At 37.3% G+C, this 15761-nt stretch overlaps 1 protein-coding gene across 1 annotated transcript; it reads left to right on the top strand.

The window, feature by feature from the left end:
- The first annotated feature begins 270 nt into the window (after window positions 1–270).
- LOC131613842 (uncharacterized) lies at window positions 271–930 on the top strand. Its single transcript, XM_058885478.1, has 2 exons — window positions 271–615; window positions 760–930. Exons 1-2 carry the CDS (start codon window positions 271–273, stop codon window positions 928–930), a joined length of 516 nt encoding a protein of 171 aa, XP_058741461.1.
- The last annotated feature ends 14831 nt before the right edge of the window (window positions 931–15761 follow it).

The following is a 15761-nucleotide window of genomic DNA, read 5'->3' as shown; positions in this document are numbered from 1 at the left end:
TACCTGCTGGAACCTCCAATTTTAAGCCCTCTAGTGGAAGGAAGACCTTTAATCATGTATTTGATCGTACTTGAAGATTCTATGGGGTGTGTCCTAGGTCAGCAAGACGAGTCTGGTCGAAAAGAGAATGCCATTTATTACTTGAGCAAAAAGTATACCGATTATGAAACAAGATATTCACTACTCGAGAAAACTTGTTGCACTCTTGTATGGGCTGCTCGCCGACTAAGGAAGTACATGTTGACCCATACGACATATCTCATATCCAAAATGGATCCAATCAAATACTTGTTTAAAAAGCCTGCGTTGACTAGAAGAATTGCACGCTGGAAGATGTTATTATCAGAACACGACATCCATTATCGTGCCCAAAAAGCCATCAAAGGAAATGTTTTAGCCGACCATCTGGCCTCTCAACCTATTGATGATGATCAATCCTTACAAGATGACTTCCCAGACAAAGAAATCATGTATTTAAAATCAAAAGATTATGAAGAACCTTTACATGGAGAAGGACCTGATCCTGAATCCCGATGGGATTTGATATTTGATGGAGCCATTAATGCTTATGGTAGAGGAATTGGGGCAATCATTGTTATGCCACAAGGTTCTCATGTACCGTTTACTGCAAGACTGATGTTCGACTGCACCAACAATATGGCAGAGTACGAAGCTTGTATCATGGGACTAGAAGAAGCCATTGATCTTAGAATCAATATTCTGGATGTGTATGGAGATTCTGCTCTAATTATTAATCAGATCAAAGGAGAATGGGAAACCTGTCATCCTGGTGTAATTCCTTACAGAGATTATGCCCGAAGACTACTGACCTTCTTCAACAAAGTTGAATTCCATCACATACCTCGTGAGGAAAGTCAAATGGCAGATGCATTGGCTACCTTGGCTTCCATGTATCAAGTGAAGTTTTAGAATGAAGCTCCTCAAATTAGAATCATGCGCTTGGAAAGGCCGGCTCATGTATTCACTGTTGAAGCTGTCACAGATGACAAGACGTGGTTTTATGACATTAAAGTCTTCTTACAGAAACAAGAGTACCCACCTGGGGCATCTAGCAAAGACAAAAGAACTTTGAGAAGATTGTCTGGTAATTTCTTCCTGACTGGGGATGTGCTCTACAAAAGTAATTTTGACATGGTATTGCTCAGATGCGTAGATAGACATGAAGCAGACCTATTAATGCAAGAAATTCATGAAGGATCTTTTGGAACTCATGCCAATGGACATGCAATGACAAGAAAGATACTGAGAGCAGGTTACTATTGAATGACAATGGAATCTGACTGCTACAGATATGTGAAGAAGTGTTACAAGTGCTAGATCTATGCTGATAAGATCCACGTGCCTCTGAAGCTTCTCAACGTTATCTCCTTTCCATGGCCTTTCTCTATATGGGGAATTGATATGATTGAACCAAAGGCTTCAAATGGACACCGTTTCATCCTGGTCGCCATTGACTACTTCACCAAATGGGTTGAAGCTGCCTCTTACGCTAATGTTATTCGATAAATGGTAGTAAGATTTATCAAGAACAATTTCATCTGTCGCTACGGTGTACCCAACAAAATCATTACTGATAATGGTTCTAATCTGAACAACAAGATGATGAAAGAGTTATGTGGTGAGTTCAAGATTGAGCATCAAAATTTCTCTCCTTACCGTCCAAAGATGAATGGAGTGGTAGAAGCAACTAACAAGAATATTAAGAAGATTGTCCAGAAGATGGTCGTAACTTACAAGGACTGGCATGAAATGCTCCCTCTTGCCCTGCATGGGTACTGTACTACAAATCGCACTTCGACTGGGGCAACACCTTTCTCCTTGGTATATGTGTCGCGGGGAAAAATCATCGTTTTGTGGGATGAGACACCTGATGCCTTCTTTGGGCTCGAGTGCTCAAGAAAAAGATTTTTCTTTGTTTTTGTCACGACCAAACTTTTTATTGTTTCCAAAGTAGGAAAAGGAAAAAAGTTGCAATAACCTTAAAAGTGGGGGAGAGATTCCGGGTAAGAGGGTTGGTTATACGAAGGGAAGGTATTAGCACCCAACGTATCTATAGTACTCTATAGGTTTCTTTGCTATGTTTTTCATTCTATGTTATTGAGAGGTTCTGTTGTGAGATAGGTGGGAAACTAAGGTGTTTGTTTGATTATGCTCGCAAAGATCATCGCGATCCTCTGCATACATATCCCTTAGAGGGAATCAGAGCATCTGTAGCTCGGGGTCTACGGGTGCTAAGGTTTGAGTGGTTTGAGGGAGAAGTTTTGCTCGCCAAGGATACAACCTTGTGCCTACGTATTCTCAAAGGGATGTTGAGAAAGTCAGAGCAATCGTAGTTCCCACTTATGCTAGTGGAAGCAAAGGAAAAGAGACAAATGTCATCTAAATGTTCGATGTATCTAATCTATATCATCACACACTGTCATACCCCAAAATTTGCCCTCATATAATTACAAATGTTATTTTATTTCGATTAAGTGACATAGTCCAATCGATAAGGAGGTAAGGCTTGCAGGTACAAGGTTTCGGGTTCGAATCACACTACTGACGTTTTTTATTTGTTACTAACTTATTTATGTTTTTTTATTTCTATTTTAAAACCACAAAATTGTATTTTTTTTATTTAATTTTTATTTTCGTTTTTTTATTTTAGGTATATTTTAAATATAGTATTTTTCCATTTTTGTTTATTTTTAATACAAAAATAACTTAAAAAAAATCATAAAAGTATAATTGGTAATTTTTATTTTTGCTTTTGCTGCAAGTCAATTTCATTGAAGTATTTGATTTGATTTTCTCTATTTTTAGAAAAAAATCAAAACAAATATTTCTTTGAATTTTAATTGTGTTAATGATTCCTATTTTTATTGATTTTATTTCCATTTAAGTTAACCTAATTGAACCCTATAAATAAATCATCTTTGTACAATAACAGGGGGCCAATTTTCTAACCCTATTAATTCTCCCATCCACGAACTATTTTTCGGGAACACAGATCTTTGTTTTTCAACCTTGACCGTACATACAACAATTCACCTATTCATCCTCTCACTACATATATATCATACTCCTCCCATGTGAAAAAAAACATATATAAGTTTTCAACCAATTTGCTTTTCATTCAAACCTACACCATTTATATAATCAAAATCATCTCCATTACTAAGTTCAAAATAGTCACCGGAGAATCAATTCAACACAACCACAACCATGGTCGTTACCCTTTTTTTTTACTCCCTACAAATCGGCATTAAAATCATCATCACACTTACTTGTTTTTTTCTATTACATTCATCACTAATTGCTACATGATAAAAATCCAAACAAAGTCATCAGTTACTATAATACTGCAGAGCAACACTTGTTCGGTCGTTTTTTTTGCAGGTTGAAAAAAGTTCAAAAGAAATATTGTCAACAAAACAATCAAAAACCATATGGTCATTCTGTAACACAAGGGATTGAGGAAGAAGATCAAACACCACCACTCCACTTGTTTGACCCAAAAAAAAAGAGAAAGAGGTTGCGATTTCACGATCCCTCACTAACATGACGGAGCCTCACGCTGCCGCTGGAGAAGACTCCCATCACAGACTCACCGCAAGTCCGCCTTCAGCAAGACCGCACCATGATCCGCCATCGTCGCTCTAATTTCAGCTAATCTTCGCTCATGGATCTTCCACTCCAGTTTCGATGAACACCGATGCCATCGATAGCACGATTTGGTGACAACCTGCAACAAAACAACAAACATCATCGCATCTCGCCGATCTATCGTCGGAGCTTCCCTAACCGGTAACTCTTTCATCTCTTCCATTTATCGTAACTGTTTGTTTGGAGAGAGGGTGAGGATAGTTGTTGTTTGTTTTGTTTTTTTCAAAGAAGAAAGATAGAGATGTGGTGTTGTTGAAGAAAGAAATGGAGATAGATTGTTATGCCTTTAATGTTTTTATTTTTATTTTTCTACTCATTGCCACTTATCATTAGTCCATTGGCTGGTGTTGGTTGCATTTTGAAACGACGCAAGAAAATACCCTGAAGAGGTACACCGTCCATGTTTAGTTACTGGTGGTGTCTCTTATTTTTTTCTTTTTTCTCTTTCTTAATTATGTAATTTTAATTAGGATTACTTTTAGGGTTAGAAACAAGTGGGCCTTGGACCTCCCTCATTTAATATAGCACCTCCATGTTTCTACTACACCTCTTTAATTTATTTTATTTAATTTAGATTTATTTGTTAATTTAATTGAGGTGATTTAATTGCTTCATAGAATATATAATAATCAAGCTAATTTAGGTTTAGGGTCAATTTGTTAATCGTTTTAATCAAACCAATTGGTTGCGATGGTTAATAATAAAATAATTCAATTCCCAAAACAATTCAAATAACATTTATTCTGCTAAATGGTTTTAACCATCTTATTGGTTACGATGATTAGCGTTCCTTCTTATCAACTCGTTATTATTTGTAATCGAATCTATCGATTATGAGGGGTAACGATAAATTAATAGATCAGTAATTAAAATACCTCAATTTGCTAAAAGTGATAATCGAATCAATCGATTAGAATTGCCAGCAATTTTCTACTAATCTATTAATTATGGTGATCAAACCTATTGATCATTGCGATTAATAGTGCAAATTAAAACCAGGGTTGTACGCCCAAACCTCAAAACATTTTTCAAACATTCAAAACACTTCAAATCAAACCACGGATTTTCATCCTCATTCAAAACTACGATTGGCTACTCAAAGGCCTCCAAGACCATATCAAATCAAATTTCAAACTCAAAGGGCGTACAACCCGTCCCCCGAACTACGTTGACTCTGATTCTCCCTAAGGAGATACGTAGGCACTTGGCAACAAGGCGAGTCCCCCTCCTCCAAATCTTAATCATGTCTTTAACCCAATTAATTGTTTGTTACCTTTCTTTATGTCTTGCCATAACCCTTATCTTTGCAATGTTAACCTTTAGGAAAGGGTTGAGGGTGCCTAGCACCTTCCCTCGACCTGAATATAATATCTTACCCTGATCTCTATACTGCGTAGGGTTTCCTATTCGCCCTTCAGAATAGGTGGCGACTCTAAAAGCTTAAATTTTTAGGGCAGGTTGCTACAGCTGGCGACTCTGCTGGGGATAACTATAATAGTGAATACTATGCTCCTATATGTCTTAGGTTTTGGCAGGGTTTAGGTTTGGCAACTTTTTAGGGTTTGGCTTTTTTTTAGGGTTTGTAATTTTTTATTTTTTTTTTAAAATTTGTTTATTTTTTGTCTAAAAATAGTTAATCATTTGTTTTAATATATTTATATTTAATTATTTATGTTAATATATTTATATCTAATTTCCTGTTGTTATATTTTTATATGCACTGTTGGGTCTTTTATGTTGTGTTAAACCCTAAGTGTGGGAGTTAACTTTGAGATCAATAGGGGACATGAATCGCCTACGAGTTTCATTGATAACTCCACTCAGAGTGGGTTGAGTATTCGGAAATGTCCAAAACGAGGCTTGACTTTGTTGAGGGCAGGACTGGATACTTGGCTGATCTCTCCGAGAACCTACCCCAAAAATTCGAACCTCATGGATAAAATGAGTTGTTCTAAAATCCGAAGAGGCAAAAAGTCTCAGAGGCTACGAACGACCCCATGAGACCTTCTAGAACCCCCCTATAAAAAGGTTGGCTCCCAAGAGCCGCTACGTCGAACCTATGAACTTATGTGATTATGTGCTATATGTATATATATTTGTTGATCATTTTTTTTATTATTTCTTTTTCCATTCATCATACATCAGGGGCATTCTTGCATCATATTTTATTTAAAAAAAAAGAAAGAAAAAAAGATATCGTACATATCATGCATGGCATACACATCATTTTCATGACATTAAGAGAAGATTCCTCTTCTATCTCCAGAACAAGGGACCATTGGGAAGGATAACCTAACATCCCGACCATATTATCCAACAAGATTTCAGCAGAAGAGATCAATGGATCAGCAAAAGCAACAGGGTGGCCAACGCACCTGGAGGTCCAAGCCAAAACGATCATGCCATTGTCTCAAGCTTTGCAACGTCTGCTCAGCCAGAACCTGGTAACTCTGCTGCCTCCATACTCAGCTCCAGCTAACCCCGCTCCTGGGTACAAGCATCATGCTAGGTGCGCTTATCATTCAGATAGTCCAGGCCATGATACAGAGGATTGTGGGCCATTGAAGCACAAGATCCAAGATTTGATTGAAGAAAGGCTCATTGAGTTCGAAGATCCTCGCAAGTCTAATACCATAGGTGGCTAGAAGGAGGATTTCTTAGATCATTAGTTTGGTTTTCATTCGCAATTTCTTTCCGTTTGTTTAAACATTAGTCTTACGACATATGCTGTGTACTTTACAATAATCAATAATGCATTACTTACGTTTGTCTTGATTTACTCCTAGTGTTCTCACTATATTTAAAACTGTGTTTTTACTCGGTTTTCTCATTTGTGATATTCAAATCTCGTTAAAAGTCGTACACCTTTAGAGGGAGAATGACGAAAACGATACCATAATTTCATACATTACGCTTTCGAACAGACCGTGTTGACGATGTACAGGCATTGTTTCAATTCCTAAATAACGGAGATATAAGGATGTTAATCCCTTGTCAACCCCTTTGAGCCTAAAGAAGTAGGAGTTTTCCTTCATATAAAATAAAACCCTTAATACATAACCTGGGGTAGGGTAGTTGCTCAGTTAACTTAATTATTCCAAGTTGTTCCTTTGAACATAATCACCGATGGTTCCCCGTCATCATTAAGTCTGGCAGTCAATGTCCGCAAAGAAAAAGAAAGCAATACAAGGGCCTGCTAAGTCAAAACCTATTAAGGAGACTTAGATAAAATTGGGGCATCCTGCTGACTGTAACACCCTTCTAAACCCCGCGGAAATTAATAAAATAATTCAGAGTAAAACATGAAAACAAGGGTGCCACAAATCAATTTAAAACAAATTATCATAAATCAATTGTCATGCTTCACTTAGGGGAAAATCATCCATTTAACAAAATCATGTTTCTATACAGTGGAACATTAATCAACAGATAAGCATAACATCATCTATGCAATATCCCACAAAATTAATACAGTAACAACACAATAGAGTATCATCATAAACTCTAAGCTATCGTTTCCCCCAGTGTTACAATATCAGAGCATGACACCAAACACTATACTAAACAAACTGACTCATGAGCTAATCCTCACCGAGCCAAAAGCCGCTACTCGCCAATCTGAAATCATCAAAGTAAGGGTGAGTCTCATTCACAATTAACAAATGTTATCGAATCATAAACAATAACACATCATAGTCACATTATTCATCCAATTTCGTTATATTCAGATTGTCAGGAAGTACTCATCAACACACAACAACAAATAGAATACATTACCAAGAGGCAACACCATAATTCATCCAAACAAATCATAACCATTACACAATCATCACATATTATAACATTGGACAATCTTCCATTCATGTTATAATAACACAAGTAACCTAATGCAGATGCAACTATATGCATGTGGTACCAAAATCTGGGAAAACCCATCTCACCGATCCACCATCGTCAAGGATACGGCAACACCCACTCACTAATTCCACACAATGGGAATTAGCTACCACTGATCCACCATCGTCAAGGATCAGCCACATAATGATTATGAATGCATGTATCAACCATAACATGCTCATCACCCACATAAATCAACCAAATGTCATAATCATCAACCACCACAATAATCAATAGCCATACACAGTTATGCTATTTCTCAACCATAATAAAATACATATTTTACATCAACAATATATGTATAACAAACACCAATTACACCCACAACATCATAACAGGTAAATCATTCATTATACAGTGCAACAACGATAACACCCCTCACAATCGTGTACCAAGTACAACAAGCAACTCATCAACGACAGAGTATTTACCTCATCATTCATCAAAACACATGATAACCATATCTACCATGAACAACACCCATTTGCACAATTAACAGAAGCGACCACATTATCATAACATACATCATTGCACATATTCAATTATGCACACCACAACCATTGCACCTCATCAACTATGCAAAACCAAGATAAACCACATTTGAAGAAAATGATACTTTTTAAAATAAAATTAAGTTATTATTGTTTTACTCATTTCATATGGTAGAGCATTCAATTTAAGGAACAACGTCCAAAACGGCGTCTAAAACGGACTTACGGTTTGAAAGTTACACATCTTTACATTTTTCAAAGAAAACAATTATCGCTACAGCACGCGGCGCCACCCACAGTCCGCGGCGCGTAACGAATAGAAAACACGCCTTCGCGGCGCAAACACAGGTTCGCGGCGCGGAACGAGAAAAAGTTACGCCTTCGCGGCGCGCACCCACCTTCGCGGCGCGAACTGGCAAAAACCAGAGATCTCACATCGATTGACAGCATTACGGGATTCATCCCAAAATCCCCAAAACCCAGATCAAGTTATGTCATGAACCCCAATTACCACAATATCAGCCACATACATGTTATAACACAAATATAACACACAAAAGGATCATTCAATCATCATAATAGTCATATAATCATACAATTCATCACATCATACAATTCCCATCAAAATCATCCCAAAACCCCAATCCATCATACAACCAATTGACACAAACAATGCATCTAAATCAGTCCTATTATCTATAATACGATAAAAGATATTAACCGGAAGAGTCCCCCCTTACCTTAGCCAAGGATCTTGATTAGCCCTCTTCCTCTTCTGTTCCTCTTTCACGTATCAGCACTTCTACTCTTCTGTCCTCTTCCACATCTATTTTCCTTTTCTCCTCAATTCCTTATTTTTATGAAAAATAGATTTTAATTAGTAAAGGGCTTTACTAACATAACACCCCCTCTTTACTAACACCACACTTGGCCCAATAGCTCATCTCATAATTCTTTCTAAATAATTCCACCAAAATACCGAATAATTCCAAATAATAATTTAATTTCCGATTAAATTAAAATTAGAAAATATGGGGTGTTACACTGACTGTAGTTTTAAAACGAACAGTTCAAAAAAAAGTTAGGGATAACAAAGTTGAAAAGAGGTCATTACATACCCTCACAAAAGAAAATATTACAAGAAAGGAGGATGACTGCCTTTGCAAAATAAACTTCTGGTTTTTAAACCATCAAAAATATCAATATTCCCAAAGTCTTTTTGGAGCTTAAACACATAGCTAACTGAGCATAGGACCGGAGGACATCACGAAGATGGGGATGGGTACAAATAAACTTTGAGCCACTATCCTTGTTTCTTAAAACCGTGAACCAGGCCACGTTACAACCCTTAAAAGTCCTAACTGAAGCATGGTTAGTTCGAAAGCATACTGTTACCAAAGGTATCCCGACTCCTTAAGGTCTACTATAACTCTTGAGTTGATATCACTTTCTTACAAAAAAAAAACTTCGCTTTACTCAAAAATGTTTTTAAACTTTCAAGACAGACATATGCATTCGCATCTTATGAATTTCATTGCAAAGTACACTTGTCTATGTGGATTCAGATGTTTAAACATCAGGGAGAAGTTGCATGAGGCATGGCTAATGGCTAAAAATCCTACTGACTGACGAAGTAGTTTTAAAAGCTTGTCAAAAGAAGAAACATCTCTTACGCATGACTGGGATGGCTAATGTGTACACACGGCATAACTCGTCATTATCCCATTTACATGGGGCAATCTAATCAAGATCCATTGGAATCTCTCAAGGACGCTGAATAGCCCATGGGGCAAGTCCATTACCTGGAGGCACGTTGCAAAGGTCACTCAGTAGCAGATGGTGTCAATGCCACTCTCACATCCTTTCCAGGAACCGTTATAGGATATTTCTCAATCTGTCCATATAGTCTTCTCTAAGACATGTTCAAATACTTTTCACCCTTTCTAGGAGCTTTTTCAGACAGTCTTTTAAAAGACCCACCTTCTTATCCTTTCTATTTTCAAACCCTTTCAGACAGTCTTCTCTAAGACATATTCTTTTCCCTTTCTAGGTAGTCTTCTGTAAGACATCTCTTAACCTTTTCCAGTTAGTCTTTTAAGACATATTCAAACTTCTCTTACGCTTTCAAGAACCGTGTCAAACTTTGTTTAAAGTACAAAGTCTTCTCTAAGACAGTTCACCATCCTTTCTAGGGTGATCTTCTTCAAGATGTTTTTCCTAAGTTTTGTTTAAAACCCCACATTCCTTGAAACAGTCTCCATCCTCTATAGGAATATTTTTGACCCTCTGCACAAACACATCCCTTTGAGCTTTGTTTAAAGCGCGATCTTATTTAAGACAATCTCCCATTTCTTTCCAAGGACCTCTTCAGGTAGTCTTATAGAAGACATCATCTCATTCTGAGTACTCAGCAAGTCACTGTCCGTCAGGATGCGACCGAAGTGCATGACTCATTCTGAAAAGTATCTGCTTCACATTCAAATCAACACTTAGCATCAAGGAGACCTCAAAATTGGTCTAATCAAAGACGATCATTGTAACACCCGTATATTTTAATTTTAATTTAAATGGAAATTTAATTTAATAATTAGAATTATTGGTGATTTGTAGAATTTAATTGGAAAATGATGGTTTATGGTGTTGGGCCATGTGTGACGTTAAGGAATGAGGGGGTGTTATGTTAGTAAAGGTCTTATTTCAGTTAAAGGTTATTTTATAAAATAATAAGGAATTGAGAATAAGAAAAGAAACGTGAAAAGCAGAGCAGAGGAGATGAGGGATTGGGAAGCTGGTACGTGAAGAGGAGCAATGGAGGGAGAGACCAATCAAGAATCTTTGGCTAAGGTAAGGGGGGGACTCTCCGGTTATCATCTATTATCGTGTTCTTAGATAATAATATTGACTAGGGATGTTGTTGAGTCAATTGGATTATATGATAGATTTAGGGATTTAGTCGATTGTATGATGTTTGATCCCTATGTTTGAATCCATGATACCTATGTTGTTTTGGTCCCAATTGATGCGTGATTAAGGTATTATGAGGTGTTCTTCGTGTTGTTTGTGCATTCGATTTCCCTAGGTTCGTACTGGTATGAATTGGGTGTGTTTGGAATGCATAGAATGCTGTTTTCTGCAGGTTGGGGTTTCTGAAATCGCCGGTTCGCGCCGCGTGCACAGGGTTGGCGCCGCGAACAGGTGGGCAGAATGCCAGGAAATTGTGATACGCACAGGTCGCGCCGCGTACCTGTGTTGGCGCCGCGAAGGCGTACTTGTTTTCTCGTTTCGCGCCGCGTGCATAGGTTGGCGCCGCGAACTTGTTTGTGTGCTTCAGGTCACGCCGCGAAGTCTTGGTCGCGCCGCGTGCTGTAGCGTTAGTTGTTTTCTTGAAAAGTTAAATGATGTGTAACTTTCGAACCGTAGGTCCGTTTTTAGTGCCGTTTCGAGCACGATGAATCTTATGAGATAGCCTATGTTTTAAATGATGAAATGAGGTGTGAATCCAATTATTTTTAAATATGATTTTATTTCTTGGTGTATGATGTATGGTACATATATGTGATGAGATGTGTTAAATACATGATATGTTGAAATATTAATCATGTAACGATTTGTTTAATTGGATGATGTATTGTTGACATATATGATGAAATGTGACAATATGAGATGTTGTTTTGAAAAACATTATGAAGTGATGATTTGTTTAGAGTCGTATGATGATGACTGATTTGCTTTGAAATGATGTGAATACATGTGTGTCCTTATTTTGATGATGATGATTGATGTGGACACTTGTATGTTCTTTAATGATGATGATGATGATTGAATATATTTGAATGATGCTAATGTATATAGACATACTTTGATGATGATGATGATGATGATGATGAAATGGGTATTTGATGATGTTACTCATTAGACTTGACGATGGTATAGTATGTTGTATATGTTGCATTCATTCATGTTCATTGATGATACTGCATCCATAAGGGTGTGTTGGATCAGTGAAGGGCATGATTCCCATTGTGTGGAATCTGTGCTGGCAGGGCCGTATCTTGATGATGTTGGATCGGTCATGGGTTATTCCCATTTGATGAGGTTGGTATCACATGCATAGTGTCAGTTCATACATATGCATACTTTTATAACATGATTGGAAGTATTCCAGTGTTATAAATATCGATGATGTGTTGGTTGTGTGTTTTGTTGAATTAATGTTGAGTATGATTGTCTGTTTGAAAGATGTGTTTTGTTGACGTTTGTGTAAATGATGGATGTTCCTGATAATCTGAATATGATGAAATTGGGTGAATGATATAACTATGATGTGTTGTTATTTAAGATGCAATAACATTTGTTAACTGTGATGAGACTCACCCTTACTGTTGACATTTTCAGATTGAGGATAGCTGCTTTCGACTTGGTGAGGATTAGCTCATAAGTCAGTGTTTAGTGTAGCGTCAGGTGTCATGCTCTGATATTGTAACACTTGGGGAACGTTAGACTAGAGTTTATGATGATACTCTATCGTGTTGTTATTGTATTAAATTATGTGGGATATTGCATAGATGATGTTATGCTTATCCGTATGATGAATTTTCCGCTGTGTAAACATGAGATGTTATGTATTATGACAGATTGTTCCTTAGTGAAAGCATGACAATGAATTTATGATAATTTGTTTTAAATTGAATTGTGGCACCCTTGTTTTCATGTTTTACTCTGAAAATTAATTATTAATTCCCGTGGGGTTTAGAAGGGTGTTACAATAGTGGTATCAGAGCAGGTCGGTCCGTCCGGCCAATTGTTGAGTAAGTTGAGTTGCACGACAGTTGTATATTGTCGGCATTTTATTCCTTGGTATGCGACATGTGAGTGAATCACTGTCGGTACTTGGTTGTTTGTTGCAGGTGTTGGATTGAAACAAGTGGGGGAGAAGCTTCGCTTCTCGGTTATGTTTCAGTTGAAGAAGATTGATTCAGTAGGCTGTTGTTGGAAACAGTGCGAGCGTTGTCGGAGTTTGTTGTTTCCCGAGTTGAAGGTGACTTGGAATTAAGACTTCACTGGGAATTGAGTTGGAACATCTTGAAGGAAGGTGATTAGAGGTAATTGATAGTTATTGTAAGAGAAGGAGATTGGAGAGTTGCGATGTGTCAGCTCTGCTGGTGTGCTGCGAAGTTGTCAGTTGAGTAGCCTTGTGTCTCGAAAGAGGTTCAGTTACGAGTTTGCAAGGAGGATTGTTGTCGTGATGTTGCAGAAAGCGGACTTCGGCGGGGGAAGATGTCGCTTAAGTTATAAGGATGTTTGGAAGTGAAGAGATACGATAAGGGGCTGTTTGGAATGTGATAGAGTTGAAGAGAATGAGTTTTGGAGAGAGATTTTCGTAAGCAAAACGCAGGAAAATTGCTGAATAGCTGCGAAACTTCGAAAATTCATAACTGGAGTTCTGGACACCCGAATTGAGTTCCGTTTGAAGCTTCGGAAAGCTAATGAGATGAACTTTGTTATAAAAATGGTTGCAACAGCTTTAAGATGATTAATTGTGACAGGATGACGTTGGTAAGAGGCGAAGTTACGGTTACTCTTGTTCTTATAACTAGACTTGTTTATAGGTACTGCACGGGATGTCAGTGTCAGTGTTGAATGGATCGAAGGAATAATTAGAAGGTTTGTTGAGGAATAATTTTAAGAATTGAATTTACCAATTGAGGAGTTTTGGATATATCGTATAGAGTGTCGCTGCATGATATCAGTGTTGCATTTTTCGGGCAATGATTGGAAAATTCATATCTTGAGTTCCGAGTGTCGGATTGATGTGCCGTTTGAACCTATGAAGAGGAGGGATTGTGTTCTAATTTATGGAAGAGTTATAAATACAGTACAGTGACCATATGAGGAGAGGTTCTGAAGTCGGTTATGGAAGCGTGGAACTTGTTGAATAGGAATGCCTACTACCGTGATTATTCGAAACGAAGTTGAGCAGAACGTGATGTTGATGAATAAGTTGGTGAGATGCTCGATAATAAAGATGATTTGAGTGCCGATGGATTTTACTAAAGATTGAATTAGTAGCAAGGATGGAATAAACTTTGGAACTCTTGGAATCGTATTTGTGATGGCAAAGTAACGATAAGTATAAAAGAAGAATTGTAGGGAATTTCTAACATCTGTTAATGTGAGGAAGACTTTGTTGAGATTCCGAGTGGAATGATATTTGGACGTGAAGGATGTCATGGAATTTGGATTAAAACCACGAGTTATGAATGTTGTCTTAGTCTTGCAGGTTAATTGTATGGTTCAAAATTCGAAGTGTTTAGTGATCATAAGAGTTGAAGTACCTCTTTGATCAGAAAGGGCTTAATATGAGGCAGTAGAGATGATTTGAGTATTTTTTTTTTTTGGATTAGGATTTTGGTTTGGATTACCATCCTAATGAGGAAAGTGTTGTGTTATTGTGTTGCGTAAGAAGTCTTTAAAATGTCGGTGCTAATGATGAATGAGCTGGATTTAATCGGACAATTTAGAGACTTGAGTTGGTATGTGAAGGAACTCGTAATAGTGTTAGATTAGGCATGCTAGAAGATTACTAGTGGTATTCTTAACAAGATTAGAGAAGGTCAGAAAGATGATGTTGACTTGATCGATAGGTTGACTTTGAATTACCAAAGTAAAGGCGGTGAATTCAGAATCGACAAAAATGATGTAATGAGGTTGAGTGATTGGATTTGTGTAACTGATGTTTTGAGCCTCAGAAGGATATTCTATAAGGACACCGTAGTGAATTATTGGACTATGACGATGTTAATGAGTTTGGGTGCAAACTCGGAAAGGGACACTATTATGTAGTAACGACGGTTTATGCTTAAATATGATTTTCAACTAATATTGACAAATTTAGGACTTGATCACCCTAAATCTCTTGTTGGTAGTAGATGGAATCATATAGAAGAGATAAGCTTGTTTTGTTACCTTAATGGTTTAAGATGTGATGAATACTAAGCCGTGAGAATAATCATTCACTATGTTGTGTGAACTTATGAAGAAGTGAATATGAAAGAGTGCGACATGGTGGATGATGACTTAAGACGGGTAATCAGAGTCGCGCAGCGAAAGTGTGATGTAGAGTAGTGTTATGAGTACTACTCGCGGGCAGTAAAGGAATTAATATGTCGGAAGCCTACATAGAACATATGTGTTGATCTATATGTTGGATTTAGAATCCAGTGGATGTAAGGATGTCGTGTCGAAAAATTATAACTCTTTTGAATAATTGCCGAGATGATGAATATGTTATTACGGTTGTACGTAGTTAACGAGTATGTATTCGGTGAAATTAAAACGAAGAGTTGATGCTATATGACGTCGTAATAATTTTGTGTTGTTGTTAAGGGGTTATTGTAGATTCTAGATATAATGAGGAATTATACTCTATGAAGGGAGGAATTGATTTAGTTCTTAGAAAAGAGTGAAACTCAATTTGAGTTGTTTGTAAGGAATGGCGTATTGAGGCTGATGAGCGTGATTTTAATTACTTGTGTGCACTCGTTCCGATGGCCGGAATGTTTAATAGATGTAGTAACTCAGGGATTTGTTTTTGAGTGCGAGTAAGTATTACTGAATGGTAAATTGGTACCATGAATGATGAAGAATGATTCTTGGACGAATGAGTAAAGAGAATCGGAATCGGGTGAAACTCAGAAATCTATT

This window comes from Vicia villosa, linkage group LG6 (assembly GCF_029867415.1).
Source record: "Vicia villosa cultivar HV-30 ecotype Madison, WI linkage group LG6, Vvil1.0, whole genome shotgun sequence".
Lineage (NCBI taxonomy): Eukaryota > Viridiplantae > Streptophyta > Magnoliopsida > Fabales > Fabaceae > Vicia > Vicia villosa.
The sequence above is the reverse complement of the archived record's forward strand: the minus strand, read 5'-3'. Positions and strand labels throughout refer to the sequence as shown.